The following is a 22,066-nucleotide window of genomic DNA, read 5'->3' as shown; positions in this document are numbered from 1 at the left end:
ACAGCATTAGGCAAAAATAATTTTCATAACAGCATTCACCTGAAAACTACTGTGTGTAAATTTCTTTTTATATATGGAACATAACCAATGTAGTAATAATCATAATGAAATATTAAATACCTCAGAGTCAGACAAAACTTTCTTCTTCATTGAATTGTAGAGTGGAATTATGTTATAACAAGTCTGATCCCTAAATAACAAAGAAATGTTAGTATACAAGACTGGAGTCATGAGATTTTTGTCCTTTAAACCTGTTAGTAAAACAAGATTTTAAGATAAAACTTGAAGCTGAAGGCTTCTTCATCAGTTGACTCCAAAACCCTATGGCACACACATCTGCCCCTGCCCCTCCACTCTATGTGAAGCCTCCACTCTGGCCTATTTCATTACACCAAGCCCAATTCCCATCTCCCAGGTTTTGCTCAGTTCACTACTGGGCCTGGAATGCCTTCCTTCATTCTTCAGTCTACAAGGAATAGCCAGTATACCTCCTGTCTTCTAATTCCTTCTTCCTTTATTCTTAAATGTAGGCATTCCCTAAAATTTTGTCTTTAGCCATCTTCTATACCTTTTGACCAGATAATCTTATATATCTGCAGTTTATCTGTGTTAGTGAACTCCAAATTCCTATAATTTGCTCTGACTCTTCTCCTGAGATTCCTGACACCATCTAAAATTCTGCATGTCTAAACCTGTTGTTTTCCACTTTCTCCCTTTTCTTTTTAACTTTTTTTTCAACCATTCTTACAGTAATGCATGGTTTTTCACTATTCCTTCCCTTGCCTCCTCCTTATAAACCCAATCATTGGACAAGTTCTGTGATTCTACCTTCAAAATCTCTTGGCATCTGCCTCTTTCTCACTTCCATAAAGTAAGCCTCCATCACCTCTTACTTGGTCAGCTGTAGAAGTCAATCTGCAGTCAGTTTTATATTTTTAGGGCAATTTGCATCATGTTATTCTCATGTTAAAAACATTTCAACAGTCCCTTGCCTTTTGTCTCCTCCCTATCTGTTAACATTAGACACTGCAGTCAAATTAATATTTTTAAGGCATAGCAAGCACCATGCTATTCTCAGGTACAAATATTTTCGATAGCTCCTTGCTCCCTGTGCTCATATTTTAAGTATAGTTCCTCAGATCAGCATTCGAGGTCCTCCACGATATGGTCCAAACTCGAGTTTAGCACACTGTATCCCTATTACTTCAGCTCATGTACTCTCTACTTCACCTGATTTCAGTTACTCGATTCCCTTAACAAATATTTACCTTCCTCCATCATGCCATTCCTCATCCCTGAACTGCTTTCCTTTCATCTAACTTCTGAATCAGTATCTACCTTGTCCAGAACATCTTAACATACTTCTCCCTGTACCTGAAATCCCACCCTTATAGCCAGAAGTGACCCTATCCCTCATCTAAGCATTCATACAAACTCCTTTTACTTTTTCCTTATATTATAGTTACAGATTTATCTACCCTACAAAACTGTATTAAGAGGATAATTATGCATTTCTTTCTATCTCCAAGTATCTATTACAACACTTTGAATATAACTATTGCTTGAAATTTGGCCAAATAACTTAATTAAAAAGTACCATTACCAAAATTTCAAGATATACTAGACATCTTGAAAAGTAACACTAGCTAAAAATGGTTCTTAACAAATTGTATACCTCTAAAAAATGCCAGGGATTTACTTTTAGATATATACAATGTAAATGTTTTATTATTTTATTTTAATCTGTTCTTATAAGGCATTTCAAAGTAACTATTTGAAAGAAATACAATTTCACAGATTATTCCAAATGTAAAAATAATTGTTTCATCTAAATTATTTCACTAAAATATGAATTTACTCTATCATGTGATTCTATTGATTCCTATCTCTTTGGAAAAATAGATGTACATAACATATATAAAACACAAAATTACAGATTAAAAACTTTATAGTTAAGATACTATAAACTTTTACAACCAAGTATATAAATAGTTTTCTGAGGATAACTAATTTTTATTATCTTATTAATTCTTGATTATCAATTTTACTGAAAAGCAGCAAAAGCTTAGCAATAACAGCCCCGAAACCAGTTGGAAGGCAACAGTTTTCTTTAGAGAAATAAGGTCGAGGAAGGGCATAAAGTTTACCTTACGAATTTTCTTTGCTGGTTTATTTATATTGCAATTACCTACATTCCTTAGCAAAACAAACAAACAAAAACAAACTCACCTAATACCAAGAAAAGGGACCCTATGATTATGCTGAGTAATGAGAATGAAGCTGGAGGTGTTTAAAAAAAAAAAGCCTCAATAATCCCTTCATGTAAAAATGAAAGCTGAAAATAGGTGAATACTTAAATTATAAAATACCCAATTCTCTTAATGAGAAAAAATTATCCAATATAAATAAACTTCGTATGAATTCAGAGCTGTATTTCGTAGAAAATATACATATGATTCATTCCTCTGGCTTCAATTTAGAAGACTCAATTCATTCTATGAATGCATAAAATCCTAAGACAAGGAAGTAAAAGTCCTGCTGTCTTAAGAAGTAGTTATCATCACTCTTGGTATGGGATTAATGAATGAGGAAGTAAACTTGACTTTGAAGAAGAAAAACCTTGAAAGTTAAATTCATTTTCCTGCTGATGTATTTGAATACTTGTTCCAAAACTTGATAGGGGCAATACAATGTTAAGATGAAAGGTTCTCAAATCAAATGGCAGACACTCATTTACTGTGAAAATTAAACAAGTTAACCTCTAAAAGATTCAATTTCCTTAACTGTAAATTCCAGATAATGATCTCTCCCACCTGTAAGATTTTTATCTGACTTAGAAGAGCTAATTTAGGTAAAACATTATACATTCAGTAAAAGCTTGCTATTATTATTATTATCGAACATTGGATTTAGAGAAAGATCCCTATTTTCTTACTTGAATTGCAGAACACAACTGTAACACAATCTCTTTGACTCTGTAATTATTATCAGCCAGTGAACTAAACGCTGCTTCTTTAGACAGACATACGCTTCCTATTTTGAGTGGAACTATGCTTATAGCACAGCACGTGACATGATGTATAATAAAAAATGATTGTACTCTACGTTTTGGCATTTTACATTTTAAAATACTGCCATTAATTATTACAGTAATATAATTAAGTGTGGAAAAATACTCACTTTATAAAATGTAGAAGAAGATCAGTCACAAATTTAGCAGATTTCACAATAGGGCTTCCAGGCTCATTAAACGTTCGTGTATTATGCTCTATATACCGAACTTCCCACATTAAGGAAGAAACCCGCCTTTAAACAAACAAAATGCATAAGTCTTATTAATCTCTTTATACTTAGAAATACACACACACATTTTAAAACCAAGACATTCAGACTTTTTTAATTGCAGTCTTAAATCAATTACAAAACTCACACCTTAAAAAGCTGTTTTCAAAAAAACAGAACGTCATTTGTGTTGGGCGGGTGGAAAAGAGTAGTAACATTATGTACTGGCATAGAAAATGTCTGAATTTGACACATTAGTCTATCAACAGGGCCTTCTTTTAGGGAGAAAGACTATAAGGAGAGTAGCAGGAGGAGAGAAACAGTGGAGTTTTAGCTTTACATAGTCCTTTCATGTATGGTGTAATTTTTTGGTAATAAGCATATCTGACTTTTACTTAAAAAAGGAAACCAAGCAATTTCAATCTAATTCTATTACTGGTAATCAAATGACATTTAAAAATGAAAAGCTAACAGCATGCTTATGAGATACAAAAATATACAAATATGGTGAACATGTTAGTTTACTAAGAAACCTAACGAAATGAAAATTAATTTTTTTTTTACACTAAATAGACAATGCAGTTGATCCTTGAACAATGGGGGAGTTAGGGGCACTGGCCCTCCTTGAAGTCTAAAATCCGAATACAACTTTAGAGTTGGCTCTCCGTATCCAAGGTTCCGCATCCACGGATTTAATCAACCATGGATCATGTAGTACTACAGGTACGTATTTATTGAAAAAACAATCCGTGTATAAGTGGACCCGTGCAGTTCAAACCCATGCTGTTCAAGAGTCAACTGTACTAAAATTTTGGTGTTTTATTATTTTATTTCAGTAACTAAAGAAAAATCCAAAGGCAGATTCTAGAATATCATCCAACTTAAAATGATAAGGAAGAAAATACTCAGGAAATGTTACTGATTTTTGAACAGAAAACAATTATATGGAATTTTTAAAGAATTATATATAATTGTGGATACAGAAGCATATAGAAAAGCTTCTGTGCATTTCCAATAGCATTCACAAGGCTCATTCTAATAAAAGAATCACAGGCCATTTTCAGAGTACCCTATAGAAACTGTGTGTAAGATAAGGCATGAGGATTTAATATCAGTAGGGCAAACTGACAGCGGTTTAAGACTGAACTAGAAGTATCAAAGAGGAAAACTACAAACTGTAAGAAGCCTGAAGCCAATGAGCAGAGGAGAAGCAAAAAAGCTCAAAACAGTGAAATAGCACATGCAGGCATCATTATTATGAAATAAGAACATAACTCAGGTCTACAACTACATTATTTAGTTAAAAATCAGGCAGTTTCTAATTTATGTAAGGACTCTGTTCCAAAAGATTTTTTTCCTAAGTTGGTTAAGTTGGCTAAGCTAGGCTAATGCCAAAAAGCCTAATTAAGCTGTAATGTATATTGAAATACAGTACACCTTAGCAATTCTCATGTTGAGCAGTATTTCTATGAGAAAGTATATTTTTAACAATGGTGAGAGATGGCAGAAGTTTATCTTTCTAGATGTAGTCCAACTATTAGTGTGTAGAAAACAGTTCTTTCTCTCCCTTTTATTCTCCCACGTCTTGTTCCATCTCTGAAGCCCGGGGTGTAACTCCTAAGGTTTAACAACTTAGGAGCTTAGAGAGAAATAAGGATATAGTTAAGAATTTCTTCTCCATTTCCTGTCTTAAAACCTTTAACGTTGAAAATGATTTACTTAAAGAAGTGTGCTTCGAGAGGAAGATGGCTGGGAGGCACAAATCACAGGTGATTTCCTCCTCATCTCAATGCTTTTGACAAATATTAATGAAGCAGCAGCAGAAATACCTAATGAGATCAGAACGTCAAGTCCAATGCCTTAGTTTTCTTTATTCCAAGTGTTTCTCGGTGAAGTGACTCCGCCCAGCAGGAGACATTTGGCAGTGTCTAGAGACATTTTTGGTTTTTACAACTAGGGGCTGCTATTGGCACTTAAGGGTAGAGGCAAAGGATAGCCCCTCATAATGAAGAATTTTCCAGCCCTAAATGTCCGTAATGCTTTTGTTGAGAAACACTACCTTAGTCAGTAAGGAATAACAAATGGTGTTTTCAGCACCAGGCACACACAGTATCAAATTAGAATTACAATCTAAGTATTAAAAAGAACTAAAGGCACATTTTACACAGAAAAATATGAATACAAAATACGATTAAAAACTTCCCTAAGGGGCTTCCCTGGTGGCGCAGTGGTTAAGAGTCTGCCTGCCGATGCAGGGGACACGGGTTCGTGCCCCGGTCCGGGAAGGTCCCACATGCTGCGGAGCGGCTGGGCCTGTGAGCCATGGCCGCTGAGCCTGCGCGTCCGGAGCCTGTGCTCCGCAACGGGAGAGGCCACAACAGTGAGAGGCCCGTGTACCGCAAACAAACAAACAAACAAAAGCTTCCCTAAGTTAAAATAAATAGTAATGTAAAGAACTGCAGTACTATAAAACTGATCACAAAAATAAAGTTTTAATGCAATTATTATTTAAGTTAAAATGTTGGCCTGCTAATAAGCAAAAGTCATAAGAAATGTGAAAGCTAAAAGTCTGATTTCATTACGTGAAAACAATGGACTTAACCTCACTTTTTGATAAGACATTTTAGGCAATAAACCTACAAAGCCTGCCCAACATTAGAACTCAATGTTTACAAAAATTGTTAACCAGCATACGCAAATTAACTGAAATTGCATCTTTATAAAACTCTAGTTATATTTCAAACTAAGCTACAACTATAAAAAGTACCCAAAATTTTCTTAATTTCATTCTTCAGAAGTATTCATAAGCTAAATAAATAAGAGAACACACAATTTTTAATATTATTCTATGAAAAAATCCATGAACAAATATTTCAATGGGATATCTAGGAGAAAATAAAATATGTTGGATTGTTTCATAAAATATAATACAAAGACAGTGACCATCAATTCATATTTGTCTCTAAGTGTGGTCTATAGACCAGCAGCACCAGCATCACTGGGAACTTGTGAGAAACATAATCTCAGGTCCTACTCTAAACCTACTACCAGATTCTACATTTTAACAAGATGCCCAAGGTGATTTGCATGCACACTGAAGTTTGAGAAACACGGCTAGAGAGGATCAGTAAAAGGGTGAAAGAATCACTTAGCTTTCTTGTTAGTAGCTACAGCAAATGGTTCTAACCTGTAAAACCTGTTTTCCAGTCTTTGTTTAATTGTACTTAAATCCGTTGGATATGCCACTACAGTGCAATACATGGGATAGGCTTGCAGATCCACAGGAGCCACAAATGCTGAAGCAATATCTAAGATAAACAAACAAATACGTTTATAAATTTATTTTTGTATTGCTTAAAATATTTCAAAATTCTGCTTGAATTAAGCCTTAAGTTCTAATCCACATAACCATTAGTCTACCACTATCTTCTGATAGAAAATATATACAGTTTAGCTAACACATAGTCTCACTTTTTATTATGTCTACATTTATACTGCAAAATTCTAGGAGTATTTATTTATGGACTCCTTAGAAGAAAAGAGATGACAAACAATATATAAAACTGACTTATTAAAGAACATCTACATGTATTTCTATAATTAAAACCAGGCCATTCCTGAATCTATGTTATGTGTTTGACAGTAATTGTTTTGACATAATTACTAAAATTACCTAAGATAGTATCTGAGACAATAATTAAGTGTTGCCCATATTTTAAAAGACTTCAGATGAAAATATCATCCAACATGTGTCTCCAATATCTTCAGCTCTTATTCATGTTAATTTCTCCCTTAGACTCTTTAAAGCTCATTCCTTACTGAAAGTCTAGGTTAATACAAACCACCACACTAGTTTAGAGTTATTTTGGGCACCAAAAGTTCAGATAATCATGCTTTGTGGTCATTGTTCTTTTTCTGTTTTTTTTAAATAAAGCAAAGCAGTTCATATACCTTCTCCCTTCCCTTTACAAATATTCTATTGTGTATACGTATATCAAGTTAAGAGGAAAACTGGTACAGTTACCCATATAATTCAGCTTTCAGCCCTCCTCTTTCAAGTCGCATCATGTCAGCGTGAGTATGTGAAGGATTTTAAAATTAGGTTCTGGAGGATCTAGGTTTTTCAACGGTACCCCTGGTGTTTCTGGGGTCCCTTACTCTGAAATTCAGCTAGAGCAACCTCATTTATAACTGTTTTAGATATTTAAGCCCTGCGTAAAATCGCATTGAAAAAAAAATACCAGTTAAAAATGTTTGAAAACAATGACATGGTATTATGGAAAAAAGTTTTGCTTGAATAATAGTATTTTTCCTTTGCTTTCTGGCAATATCTTCTATCTATATTCATGTGTTACTATTATTTACCTAGTGTCATCAACTGGTTTATTCCTGTAACAATTCTTTCACATTCTTCATCCCTGGGATTGGAACCCCATTCACCATCAAGAGGCTTATAAATCAATGATCTGCATTCAACATCAGTTAAAGGAACACTGGTACCTAGTTCTTCAGGAAATACAGCTGAAATACAAAGAAAGAAAACAGATTTAGTGAAAATATGTGGTAATTTACTAATATTTAGGTTACCTTTAGAAATCAGAGTTAATATTGTTATAAAGTATAATTTTGTAAATGGTAAGTATATTCTTTATTTTCATTAAAGGAAAGTATGTTTCAAGGGTCAATAAAATTTATTCTTTAAAACATTAATTTCATAATTCTCTAGATAAGCATATAATTACTTCTCCAAAATTATACTTGACAACTTGCTCTATTATCAGTTACAGGTGAAGGAGAAAGTATTCCTATAAAATGATGCAAATTTAAAAGTTTTCTGAATCATTTCATAATGTATAATCTCCATGTTTACTTTGATAAAACACACAGGTGAAACTGAGCAAAAGTGGTATTCTTTCAGAAATGCTTCAATCAAAGGCTCAGTTTTTTAAAATGTGGGAACAGAGAGAATTATGAATACTGACAGATGATTCTTACACTTTTTGCTCTTAAATGATGAAGGTATGCTTTCTGCATGCCTGAATCTTTAACAGAATCATTAGGGGGTCGTGGTGACATAAAATCTACAAATCTGTCAAGCAATTTTTTCTTTGAACTAGACTTCATGAGAGAAACATTTTGAAATATGCTATTATTTGTTTACAAAATTTCTCCTCCTCCCAAAATGTAATTAAACTCTGTAAGTGCCTATGTACGTGTATCCAAATAGAACAAAAACAACAAAAATCACCCCCTCCACATAGCAATATATTCAGGTAGGAGACAAGTAGTATATTACTGTCACTAATTCATTTCAAGAAATACCCCAGGCATTACAACATCGATTAGCTTCATTTCTCTCATATTCACAATAGTCTGATGTGACTTCAAATTCAAACCTTCACAAAGGAGAGAACTAAAACCAGAAGAAAAGCCATGTAACACATTTACAAGTTGATTAAGATATTTTAAACAGCTCTAATTTAGCAATGAGATGAAAAAGACATTATTGGTATTGGTATCGCAAAGTGATAATTTCTAGAAAGTACTAGTTTTGAACAAAATCAGCATGACCATTTTCTCATTTCTAAGATTTACCAGATTGGGCTTAGTTTTCCCACATTGTCTTTTCTCTGCTTTTTTAGAATACAATAACTAGTGAGGAACTCCATTTATAAATGACTATTTCTACTATGTTACAAGTCAGGCTTTTTTTCTTTTTGTTTTTTAAAATCTTTATTCTTACATGATAGTAAAAGTAACATACTATTAAAAAAATCAAACAATACAGAATAATGTAAAAGATAATTTGTGGAAGTCCTCATATCCCCACGCTTTATAAATGACCATTATTAATAATCTGGTATATATCCTTTTAAACCTTTTTAGGCATATACAATTGTGTGTGTTGTATTTTTTTAAAACTGAAACAAACATGGACAATGAAACAGAAAGAAAATGCAATCTCCAGGCTTCAGCCACATTGGTCTTTTCTCAGTTCCAGGAAGATGTCATATTCACTGCCTAAGGCTAACTCCCAAATCCTAAGGCAATGCATCAGGCCATATGCAAGATGATGGTTATTATTATTAATTATAATTACCTACTCATTGAACCCTTACATGTGTCAGGCTCTATAATAAGTACTTTACACATATGATATCATTTAATCCTAATAGCAGCCCTATAAGGAAAGTATTAGTTTACATAGTTTCAAAAGCTGAATCCTAAGAATCTGGAGTTTTGAGATTTAAAGGAACTTGTCAAGATGGCATAGATAAAAGACAGCAGAGCTAGGATAGGAATCTAAGTCTTACTCAAAAGCGTGAACTTTAAGTATTACACTGTATTCTATGTATTCTGCTTGGAGTTACAAAAATATCTTTGATCCCAAGTGCTCATCTTCTAGAACAGCGGTCCCCAAACTTTTCGGCACCAGGGACCAGTTTCATAGAAGACAATTTTTCCACGGATGGGAGGTGGGGTTGGGGGGTTGGGGGGGGACTGGGATATGGCTCAGGCAGTGATGCGAGCGATGGGGAGCGGCAGATTAAGCTTTGGTCCTCGCCCGCCACTCACCTCCTGCTGTGCGGCCCGGTTCCTAACAGGCCACGGACCAGTAGCGGTCCGCTGCCCGGGGGTTGGGGACCCCTGTTCTAGAGTGAATAATAATTAACAAATCAGTATCATATTTTGCTGTAATTATTTTCAACCTTCCCTGTTAAATTACAAATTCCAAGTGGGCAAGGATTATGTCTAATTTTTTCACTGTTATGCCTCCCCTACCTCCAGGGTCAATAATAGGTAATAAATATTTGTGGAATGAATACTTTCTACTTGGTCTTCATTAAGAACTCTTTGTAGTTGCAAGTTAGCAAATCAGATTTTTATTTAAGAAACTAATTCCATAATACAGATGCAAAAAGCTTAACATACACTTACCATTGTTAGGTATAAGCTCCATATCCCAAGGACTCATCTTTTCTGTATCTCCATTGTCCCAGCTTAAAGGAAGGAAAACCTTTATATTAAAAAATGTAAATATTGCATTGCAATTTTAATAAAATCACCTTGTAAAAGTAATTACTTCAGTGTTTAAAAGTAGTATCTTTATCATTTTATTAATAGGCGGGGAAAACATTCAAAACAAGTTAGGCTGAACAAAAATACAATACTTCCTTACCAAACATTATAACACTGAAACAAACTATCAGGGTACTCAGGCTGAAGAGGTTCCTGGCTTTCAATTGTTCCAAACCACCAGGCATCATCTATGACTGATCTGAAACGGTCACCTGGACAAGAATAAAAGCCATCTCATTACTCTGAAGTGAAACACTGTTGTTGTTACTCCTCTTTCCTTTAAGATACTTAAATTGCCTGTATGATTTTAAAAGACCTACGAAAAATGACCTACACACTCCAAAATAAATAAGTAAATATATAAAATCAGCAATACTGAGGGAAAAAGTTATTTAATAAGCACACCTGAAGTGTGACTGACTTTTCAGCACCATTTTTTACATTTTATTATGGTAAGGAGAAATTCACTCTTATCTTAAACATTTTTACCAATCTAGCACATCATTAGGACTATGCACAAATTTTTCATTCAAATAAAACCACAGATAATTTCTTCCCCCAAAATATTTATAGTCTATCTTGAATTCTTACTTTCTGTAGGGAAGTTCCTCTAACCAACAATTAAGAGTCCAGCCTAAAAACAAACCAAACAACAACAATCCAACCTGCTTTCCTTTGACTCAATCACCCTTAAGTTACTAACACTTATCTGTACACTCACTTTCCCTTTCCTACAGAAACAAATAAAAAAGAAACGAAAACAACTAATCTTTGTAATAGTTTTGATCCAAGACTGGTTGAATCTGTGGAGGCAGAACCCATGGATACGGAGGGCCAACTATATAGCATAAAATGTATTTAAAAAAAGAAAAGAAATTTAATGACAGAAAGCTGGAGTCAGGCTAAATTAACAGAACACAACTGCATGTTGTTGAGTTATATATATGTGTATATATATACTCTGAGTGGGTATGCACTGGGATCAAATTTAGATTCAAATTCAAGCATTCTAACGGCCAATGTTAAGAGGGAAACATGATCTATTACTAGACTAAGAGTAATTGCTCCTCAGATGCATATTAGTGACACTACCCTTAGTGAGAAGCTAATACATAATTTAATAAACAGCATTACTGACACCTCCGACACCTTACAGTAAACATAATAATGAGTTTCATGAAGCTATTTCTTACAATCCTATTGTACCTAGACTGATGACAGTACGCTGAAGAGGAAGAACTGGATAATGTGTGCCTGACCACAATGAACGATACTGCAGGCTAATGACAATAAAGTTAAGCAAGGAATAGAGTCTACCAGAGCAAGCCTTAAACATACCTGAGGACAAGCTGAAGTAATTATTATTGATGTAATTTTAAATGGCAGTTGGTAGATACATGTAAATATCTTCAGAAATAGAAGACTAACTAGTATTAACTTTAGAAGAAATAGTAATCTATAAATTTAGGGGAGAAAAATGATAAGATCCAAATGATAACATTCTGATGTACATCCATTTGAAATATCTCTCTGATTTGTCCAATACTTGCCGTATTTCTTTGCTTAGATTGTCAGTGCATTTCTAGAATGTTCTCCTGGACTCTGACTGCTAATATTTGTTCCGCCAATTTATTGGCGGATGCGTGTCCTCAAAAATAACAGATGAAATTGATCTTATCAACTAACACATGTAAATAATTTAAAAAATCATATGTACCAAAGGCTTACATCTAAAACCAAGAAGAACTTTTAACTCTTTCTTCTTGAATTTACTTACGGTTTTCTAAATACTGAGTATATAGCTATTTCTTCACTCATCAATTTTAGACATTAAGTATTGGTCTCTCTCCATATAATTGTATATAAAGGGTATGTGCATTTAATTTAATTTAATTTAATTCAGTTTTCCTCTGTCATGACTACACTGTATAAATATTGTTTGCTAATGAGCCAAATAGCACACAATTCCTTTCCTATATAATTTTGTATAACTGCTTCATTTTCTTATGGTTGCTTTTCTCTGAATTTATGATTATGTCTTCCCACATTCTCTAATAGCTCAAACTATAAAACACTCTTCAATATATAATTTCCCACAAAGTCAAACATCTTATACAATTTATCCAATTTCACTTTTTTTTCCCTGATGATTTCACTCTTAGAGGACAATGTTTTCTGGACTGTTTGTTTTACAGACTTGCTAAACAGATGCTATCCTGAGACTTCTGTTGACTGTTATTTGGGAATTCCTTTTGTTGCTTTCCTGTTCTGAATTTCCTGTCTCCTGCAGAGATTCCGTGTCTTTTTCTTTTCTCCCTTATTTGATGGAACACATCTTTCAAAGCTTCCAGAGAAACGGTACATGCGATGTAAATTTTTTTCTGTAACTTGCATGTCCCTAATTTTAATGACTTGCATTTCCATAATTTTTCTTTTTACAGCACACATGTAAATCTCTACGTTTACCAAGACCAAACAAGAGACAACAAATCACCACACAAAGGCCTTCCAATGGCACTGGAAGAGGGATGAAATGCCACGTCAACTGATGTGCTTTTTCAAACCAAATAAGCCATAGGGGCACCAGAGTCTACTCCAAGATGACACAGTGGTCCTGTCTGAAATTTTTAAAAGGAATACTCTAGAAAATAGCACATCCATCTGAACATAAATTAATGCACCTTAAATGCCTGGAGACTTCTAAGGATTTTAGAAGTTTTTCTGAGTCTTGATTACAATATTAGCTTTAATTTTAACAGAGTTAACCAATAAAAGAAAAATGTCAGTTCAGTTTTAGTCCCAGTCCAAATTATTAAACATTTTGAACTGGAAGACTACTTTTGCTTCAAGTTTGAATTCTGTAATTAATTCCTTTGGATAAGAATTTAATTCAGCACATAAAACAGCAGAAGGAATAGCTATAAACAATCTTATACATAGTTAAGAAATATAAGAGAGAAAATGTCTGGAATTTCAGCATCACCTAAATTAGAAGTATTTTCATTCTTAAAAATAAATAAATTCCTGACACAATATCTTACTTTCTTATTAACATCCCTGCAAATGGCAATATTTCTGATTATCTTTACCTAAATTATGAAAAATGGTAAGTCACTTATTAGATAAAGCAAACATTACAGCTTCTAAATAAATTACCCACCTATATTCCACCGCCTATATTTTGCATCGTCAAATTGTTGTCTCAAGACTAGGAAATCTATAACATCAGGCATATCATGGTACCTAAGTACAAACAGAAACACACTGATTAGGTCATATACTTACAAATATCTAAAAGGCATTCAAATTTATCTGGATCTTGAAAAATAATCTACAATACTAAGAAACTATTGCCTCTTTCAACAGTCCTTACTTCATGGTAAATGATCCACCGGTCAGTTTACCAGTATCAGGATCCAGAAAAGCAAGTTTAAGGCAGCAAAGGGTAGGCAATCCCACTTCATACTTTATGCCAACTATTTTCATCAGTTCTTGTTCCTGAGGAAGATACAGAAAATAAGAAACCATCTTCACAAAATAAACTGCTAAACATAATAAAAAAAGTTATCCATTTTAATATTGATCTAGGTGATTACTCTGTATGTATATGTAAAAATCCACTGAGCTGTGTACTTATCGGTGTACTTTATAGTATGCAAGTTATATGTCAATTTAAAAAAGAGAAAACAAAAGAAAGAGAAAAAAGAAAAAGGAAAACTTTATCGAAATAAGAGTTTTCTAACACAGTTCCAAGGACATGGAAATAATTTTAAACTACTGCTGATAAACCCAGAAATACTTCCAAATTTACAAAGATGAAGTTTGCCTTAGATGTTAATGTTGTCCAGTTCTCACCATAATTACATTTTATTCCCAATTTATAAACTACTGGAATATATAAATTCAATCTTATGTTTCTTTAGAAATTAAACACCTTCTACTCCCCAGATTGTTCCAATTAGAAAAGGTATCTTCATGATACAGTTTCTTATAGTGAAAATAGTAACACTCAATACAATTTCCTCTATAATCGCATCTTTTTGGACTATTAAATTATAAACACCATACCCGTAGTTCCATTTTATGCCATGGCTGTTTTTTGGGATTGATACTATAAATTTTATTTTTCCGGGCCATTTCAACATACGCTTCATGTCCTTGTCGGAAATAATAAACCTAAAAAGTAAATAAAATCACAATTTTAAAACTTGTATGTGTTTCCTTTGACGCAAGATGCACGGTATCAGCTGAAACTGCAGAGGGAATTTAATGTCCCTTAAACTAAAAAAAATTCTAGTATTTTGATTTTTTTTTTCCCTTCTTTTCCTCAAGCTGTCCTACTGTCACTTAATCATAACCATAGTGTTCTAAATAACATTAAGAGGTTAGGATAAGCAGTTATTTTTTGGCTTTTTGGTTTCACCATTTTATTTTTGGATTCAAAATAAGTTAATTTATGTTGCATAATAAAGTAAGTTGTAACTAGGGGTCATGTTTAGTTGATTATTCACCTACTTTTATAGCAAGCAGTTTGTACAAATGCAGGAAACTTTAAAATGAAAAATATATTTTCATATATATTTTCACATATATTTTGTCATTATAAAGAGAGCAAGGCATATATTTATCCTCATTTATGGAGGTCAAATTTAAGTGACTCCTGACTACCACGCTGGAGAACCGGTATGTGAATACAGCAGTCTGACCCCAAGTGTTCTTCCCATGACACTTCCCACGATAAATAGTTGAGCTTGTTAAAAAATGCTGCTGGAATTTCAAAAAATGCTATTAAGTTCTTAGCAATATTTTGCGATACCCATTAGCTTATACACATTCATTCTATTCATTAATATCATTATTGCTCCAGCTGCCTGGAACTTTAGAGTTACTTATTACTCTTGCATTAAAAAGGTTTTGTTTTCCTTTTTTTTTTAAAACTGTCAACTGCCACCTGTCACTTTCTACTGTTAGTGTGCTCTGCTAAAGAAGCCTCTATTTTAACTCCTAACTTATTACTATGAATCTACTGAACACCAGATAACCCTGCCTCTTAACATTTACGCATAAAACAAGGAGACATGAACTCCTGAGTGGAAAAGTTTGGTCTAATCTTACATTTTCATTTCAAATTCACAAGAACATAGTCCAAAATGATGGCCAACCACCATATTTTCTTAAAAATGAAATGATATTTCGAATATAATAGATTTTAAGATCTAAGGAACATATTATGAACATTATAGTTATTTAAATAAAATACTTCTATGAAATAAAATTAAAAATAAAAGGCTGAATTTTGTTTTTCCTTTACCATATAAGTATATTTTAGGAAAAAGAAAACTGGCCATAAAATCCTTATTAAAAAATATGTATTAGCTTTTAAAATGTCAACGAAACCTCTATTCTCTTACAATATTTAATTTGCTATTGCTATTTTTACAGTAGCCTCAAAAAAGATTATCAGTAAAGCTTTCCTCCTAATTTTCCTTTTTCCATATACAGCTACAAATATGTAAAATGAGATACTTTATAAAACTGCTGCAATTTTCTGGAGTTCTGTTTCAAGAGCTATAAAAAGTATTTAAAGTTACTTGAATGAAACAAAGGTATTTTTTAAAAGCTAAAAAATACCTCATCACCCATTTGTGGCACAAATGGACATCTTCGGGGGAGAGTATCTGTAATCCATGTTGAAGGTAACCATTCTTCTAATGTCAAACCATTTTCCGTTAGTTCTCCCACAGCCAATCTCTAAGTATAAAACAATATAAAGTAATATTATCATGAAAGCATTAATCTATCAATCTGCCCTTTAAAATAACTACAAAGGTAGTTTGAAAAATAAAAGGGGAAGGGATCTTTGTACAAAAATGTGTATTAAGTATTAAAAAGCTTACTCTGGGAAGATGGCAGCAGTGGCAGTATAGTTATATTCGATTTCTCCAAATCACTCCATAAAAAAAGAACTAGATAAACCAAAGCTCTACAGACAATATTCAAAACAAAACTAGGTGACAAGATATTCCCATAAACACCAAAGTATAAGCTCTGTCTCCTTTCTTTCCTCTCAAAATTCTAGCAGTTTCATCAACACTCCATGTAACAGACTGAAGCATATTCGATATTTTATTTTAAAAAATCCTAGTCATAAGCGTGTTAGTAAGAACTAACTAAGATATTCTCATATGGGCTGAGCAGTGCCAAGATACAGAAGGCTAACTGCTTCCATGGGCTGGGCATTATACTTCCCCATAGCCCAAGAACATTCCTTTACTCCTTTTAAAGTAGCCATTTCACACACAAGCTTCTAAAAAAAATTTTTTTTCAGATTTTTTTTTTTTTTCAAACAGAATGCTGTCAAGCCACGTTTCTTACTTTTGTGAATAGGCCTTTGCGAAAAATTTAAAATTTTCCGGTCACCTACAGGTGGCCATCATAGCCTGGATATTGTTACCTTAGACTTTGGAAAAATGGACTTTGAGCTGAAACCTAACATATGTAAGTAGAGACAGAAACTTCATGCAGCTGATTAAAAATGTTTTGGTTCAGTGTTTGTAAACTAAGATTTCTAAATTTTATTCTCTTGCGTTTGTTTAAAAAAAAAAAGGTGGTTATAAGGTAGTTATCACTGTGAGTTAATGAAAATTCATGAAAAGGAAAAAGGTCATAATGGGTGTCGAGAACACCATCTGCAGCAGGTATGCTATAGTTGCTACTTAATACTCATTTTCCTATTAACTCTCCTTCCTATTAACCACCTTTGTATTTCTCAGTTAAGCACATCAGGAGAACTCTCTCTGGAGAGTAAGGGAGGAGTAAAGGACTTTGGCATTTACTATACGTGAGATGGATCCATTGGAGAATTTTAGGCAGAAGAGTGATAGGATCTGACATATTTTAAAAGGATCACTCTGGATGCATCACAGCAGGCATCTGCAAATTATGGCCCATGGTCCAAGTCCAGCCCACTATCTTCTTTTATAAATCAAATTTTACTAGAACAAAGCCATACCCATTCGTTTATGTATTGTCTGGGGCTGCTTTTAGGCTACAATGGTGGAGTAGCTGGCCCTCTACAGAAAAAGTTTGTTGATCCCTGCTTTAGAAAACAGAGGCTAGGGGGATGAGGGTAAAAGCAGGAAGAGAGATGGAAAGCTACTGCAGTAATACAAGTGAGAGTTCACGGTAGCTGACATTAGCATGATAGCAAAAGTGGTGAAAACAGTCAAGTGCTGAATGTATTTAGAAGACAGAGCCATGATAATAATTCCCTGATGGACTGAATGTGCAATGAGAGAAAAAGGAGAATTACAGGGTTTTGGTGTAAACAACTGGAGTTGTCACTGCTGAGATGAGGAAGGCTGAAGTGCAGCATGTTAGAGGGGAAAGCTTAGAAAATAAATTTTGCTATGTGTTAGATTTGAGATGTTAAGCCACATGACATGTGAACAGTTATTTTATCTACATGTAGTTACTGAGTAGCCACTACTGTTATGCACTGAGCACATCACAGAGTGAGATCCACAGATCATATCAGTCTTACATATGATGAGGTGTTCAGTTAAAGTGCTTGAAAAAGGTTTCCTTTGACTTAGTAAAAAAGGAAAAAAGGTAGGAAAAGTCTAAAAATTACTTATTCCAGCCTCAATATGAACTATTAATACACTAAGGCAAGCATTTCTTCCCAGAATGTCGATTAGGATAGCTAACAACTCTTACCTGAAGCCAGGTAAGTTGGATATTAAATAGAAGTAATCATATTTATAACTGTAAGACTGTGGCATAGACAAGAATCATTATGATAAACATTATGACAATTCCTCAACAATTCTTGGGGGACCTAGAAGTTTGGTTAAAGTAGATTTCTGTCAGTTAGTACTTACAACCACTTAGGGGATAAAATGCATTGACATGTCTCTAAATTTCCAGCCTCATGAATTGCGATTTCTTTAATTTTGGAGATACAGGTAACTGATTTATTTCCTTTCTATCCATGGATATTCTTCTAGGCCCATCTAAAATCTTATTTCTTCTGGAAAGCTTATGTGAAACTCTAAGATAAGATGGCCCCATTTGGTTTCTGAGTTATTATCTATAAAATTACTTTGCCAATCAAACATATTTTATCATGTGATATTTATTCCATTTTTTGGGGGGGGCGGGATTCAAATAACTTGTTAGTCACACATTGTTTCTGGAGCAAGTACTACGTCTTACACTTCTTTTTATCCACTGTATTGCTTTATAAACTGCAGGCACTAGATAAAAATTCATCGCTCTGATTTCCAGAGTTCCTAACAGCATAAGGGATATATGTCAGATAATATCTGAGATAACTTTACTGTATCTCTCGAGAATTCTATTTTTTAATAAGCATTTTCTATATTTGCCTAACTGGGTTGTTTCTTCTTCTTTTTTGCTTAATTCAAACAATCATATGGAAAATATTTTCATTTTTTTCATAGACGCAATAAATATCAACTAATTAATGATATCTCAGTTACTTTTCAGCCCTACAACTCTATGCGTAAGAAGGGAAGTATTGTGTTTACTTGAGATAAGACGACTAAGGAATAAGAACAATTCTATCTACTGTTAGATTCACTGATAGGCTGACAACAAACCATGTGAACAAAAACCAAATTACAGGGAGTAGCCTGTAACATCCTAACCTTATGCTTTTTAAAATCTGTCCCACATAAGTTTAGTGGCAGACAGACCCTGGGGTAATACTTTAAGCAAAACAGTGAAATGAAAATATGCCAAACAGTAACAGTGGATCCAAATGTAGCATGTGTGAAGGAGCCTGAGGTATTAGTTTATGGATAATCATCAAATAAAAGGGGACCAGGTGAAGTAAACTGCACTCCTGGGATAAAAGAATTATGTGAGGCAGCACTGCAAACCTCAAAAGTTCATCAAAACTGTCTTGAGATGAAAAAAAAGTTTACCTCATTAGCCAGATACATGACTAAATCGGTTTTACCTGTCTACTATGTAAAGTAATAGGTCAGACTACATTTATCATCACTGACAAGGAAGAAGAGAAATATTGTGGCTAATGTGTGGTACTCTCTTTGGTAAATATCCCCTAGACAAAGGCAAAGGAGGTGACAAAAAGGATAGTAGGCTGAGGAATGCAGATTAAAGTAATCCATAATTATAAAGCTGAAACAAACAAGTGCTCAATGGATGCAGATAAAATAAACACTTAAGACAGAAGTAGTCCTAAAATTTTTCAAAGCTCTCTAAAGATAAAGACCCTACTGTCTCCCTAGTATAGTATTTAATTCTACAGATAACAACTTCTATTTGATTCTAAAAATGGCAGAGGTTTTAAAAAAATCTCCATTTGTTTAACCAAATGTGCCTCGAATTTATAATCTTCTGGGGAATACAAAACGTGTCCCTTGTATTTCATTTACTTTAGAGCAAAATTTAAACAGTTCTTGTTTTTAAAGAATTCCGACTCCGTAACAGCTAACAGATATTATTCGCATAACATTCATCTCTTGCTTTTTCTGATCTGTCTCAAAGTATCCAGACTAAAGACATAGTAATCAAACCAGTACTACTGACCTAAGGACTAGTGATGGCTCACATGCTCTGTAAATTAATGAAGGCTTGTTACCACAGCAGTATGCAGTAACAGTTAGTAAGGATGGTTGAAAAGTAAAGGCAATTAAAAGACTAATAAACTGTGTGTTTTGTAGCATTATTTTTTTTACATAAACAAATCCCACTGAAGTCTCAAGAAAAATATCTGCTCATGTTATACGATTTAGTGCTCAATATTTACAATATGGTAATTCTACAAGTAAATACTCTCACATGCTAAACATTTAAAAACTTGAGGAAACTAAAGAGATCTTAATATATTTTATTTTACTACTGCGTACTTCTGAGTTTTTTCTATTGCTCTTACACCTGAAAAATGTTTATGTTCATCAGCTGCACTTTTAAAATGCGTGCTTTGTTTTTATAGAAAACATATATATATATAAATCAACCTTTTGTTTTCTTTCTTTGGGCTTCTTTTTCTTTGGTGATACTGGTCCATCTTTCTCTTCATTTACTTTCTTTCTTTCCTTTTTAATCTGTTTTTGCTTCTGTTTTTCAGATTCTTCTTCTTCATCTGAACTGCTTTCTGCTTTCTTGGTTTTATGCTTAGGAATTTTCTTTGGTGGCTGCAGATTAATTCCTGCATCTGCTGTCCAGTCAGAATAATCACTGGAGTAGTCACTAGAAGGAAAGAAAAGATTTAAAAAATACACAGACAAGATACACTTTTAAGACTTTGTTGTATGAAAACGTAAAGAAAGATCATCATAAAAAGTAATGACAGAACAGTACATACTAAATGAACTAAAAATATTTCCTAACTTTCAACTCATCTTCTAAATAGTTTCTTAGAAGTCTGTAGGCTTAATTTACTTAAGTATCTCCAAAAATTTTTAAGATAAATAAGGTCGTAGTGCTAGTTAAACAATGAACTTAAGTACCTTCTATGATTTTAGCAAACATACAGATTTCTGAGTGCTGCACGTGTTCAAAATATTGTGGAGTATACAAAAATGAGGAGCACAGCATCACTTTCCTCAATTCTAGCAACAACAGAAAGATAGCCCTAGATAGCACAGGAGGTACTGTCACTGAGGAAGAAGCATAGGGATTCCTTTTTGAGGGGAGGTGGGCCCCCTGACACGGGAACGCCCATGGTAGAGCCCTGATGCCTTCATGGTAGCTAGATACCGAACTGACAGGGCCAGAAGTCCTCCTACCCAGCGGGAAGACTGATCCTGCCAACTTTGCACGGCATCTCCAGTGTACACCCTAAGTGTATCTTATGCCTCAAAGCAAAGTAAGATTCAGAAAAATACAGGCCTAATATTTTATGTATCACTACCAATCGTGTTTGCCATTGGCTGTATCTCACTGGAAACTCAAGCTTTCTTTTCAGTTCACCTTCAACAGACCTAAGTTTTACTAAACTGATGTTGCAAAAATAAAGAATCCAATTATGTTATCTTCTGTTTTAATTTTAGTACATGAGAATATTTCATTACTTGATTTTATAGTTTTATAAATATAATTACCTTAATGGAATCTAAATTATACTGTGTTAAAATCAATAATCAGGTTGCCTAGATTTACTGATGTATATCCTCACTCCTCTAAACATATTGCTGATAACACTGAAGGCATATTTTTCTGGAGTTTTATTCTACTACCTTGTCCCTCTGGTCCAAGTGTCCTTTATGGGTAATTTACCCATTATCTCCCTAAGAATAATCATCACAGATAAGAATCAAATAATTAAGGTGTTTTCTAGTATGATTTCATGACTTCATTTTAAAACTTAAAATGATTTTGAAGAACTTAAATAAAAAATATTTCTGACACTACTCTGGATATGTGGGAACACATCTGCAGGGCAAATAGCCACCTAGGCTATCCTCAACTTAGGAGCATTTATTTACTCTAACCCCAGCCATGGTCACTGTAAATGGCACTCGCCAAATACTCACTGTTGTTACTCTCTGGAGCACTCAGCTCTTACAGAAAATCTGCTGCCACCAGCACGGACTACAAACCCCAGAGGTCTATGTACTTTACAACAATTTCGCCAACTGCTGAAGCCAACACTGCTTTTTCAAAACAAGAACCTCTATGTTGTTTCATGGTTTGAGATACAGGCATACCT

The 22,066-nt window shown here is 33.8% G+C and overlaps 1 protein-coding gene across 3 annotated transcripts in view; it reads right to left on the bottom strand.

Annotated features, from left to right (window-relative positions):
* The window catches only part of PHIP (pleckstrin homology domain interacting protein), a 127,286-nt gene that overhangs the window by 16,783 nt on the left and 88,437 nt on the right, over positions 1-22,066 (bottom strand). For all 3 annotated transcript variants that reach the window (XM_060030319.2, XM_060030321.2, XM_060030320.2), the window contains exons 23-33: positions 20,373-20,604; positions 15,994-16,113; positions 14,431-14,538; positions 13,736-13,860; positions 13,523-13,605; positions 10,463-10,574; positions 10,222-10,283; positions 7,648-7,803; positions 6,470-6,590; positions 3,181-3,306; positions 121-190 (exon numbers count right to left, since the gene is read on the bottom strand). In XM_060030319.2, coding sequence (XP_059886302.1) covers positions 121-190; positions 3,181-3,306; positions 6,470-6,590; positions 7,648-7,803; positions 10,222-10,283; positions 10,463-10,574; positions 13,523-13,605; positions 13,736-13,860; positions 14,431-14,538; positions 15,994-16,113; positions 20,373-20,604 — 1,315 coding nt within the window. The remainder of the gene's footprint in view (positions 1-120; positions 191-3,180; positions 3,307-6,469; positions 6,591-7,647; positions 7,804-10,221; positions 10,284-10,462; positions 10,575-13,522; positions 13,606-13,735; positions 13,861-14,430; positions 14,539-15,993; positions 16,114-20,372; positions 20,605-22,066) is intronic.

This window comes from Delphinus delphis, chromosome 14 (assembly GCF_949987515.2).
Source record: "Delphinus delphis chromosome 14, mDelDel1.2, whole genome shotgun sequence".
Lineage (NCBI taxonomy): Eukaryota > Metazoa > Chordata > Mammalia > Artiodactyla > Delphinidae > Delphinus > Delphinus delphis.
The sequence above is the reverse complement of the archived record's forward strand: the minus strand, read 5'-3'. Positions and strand labels throughout refer to the sequence as shown.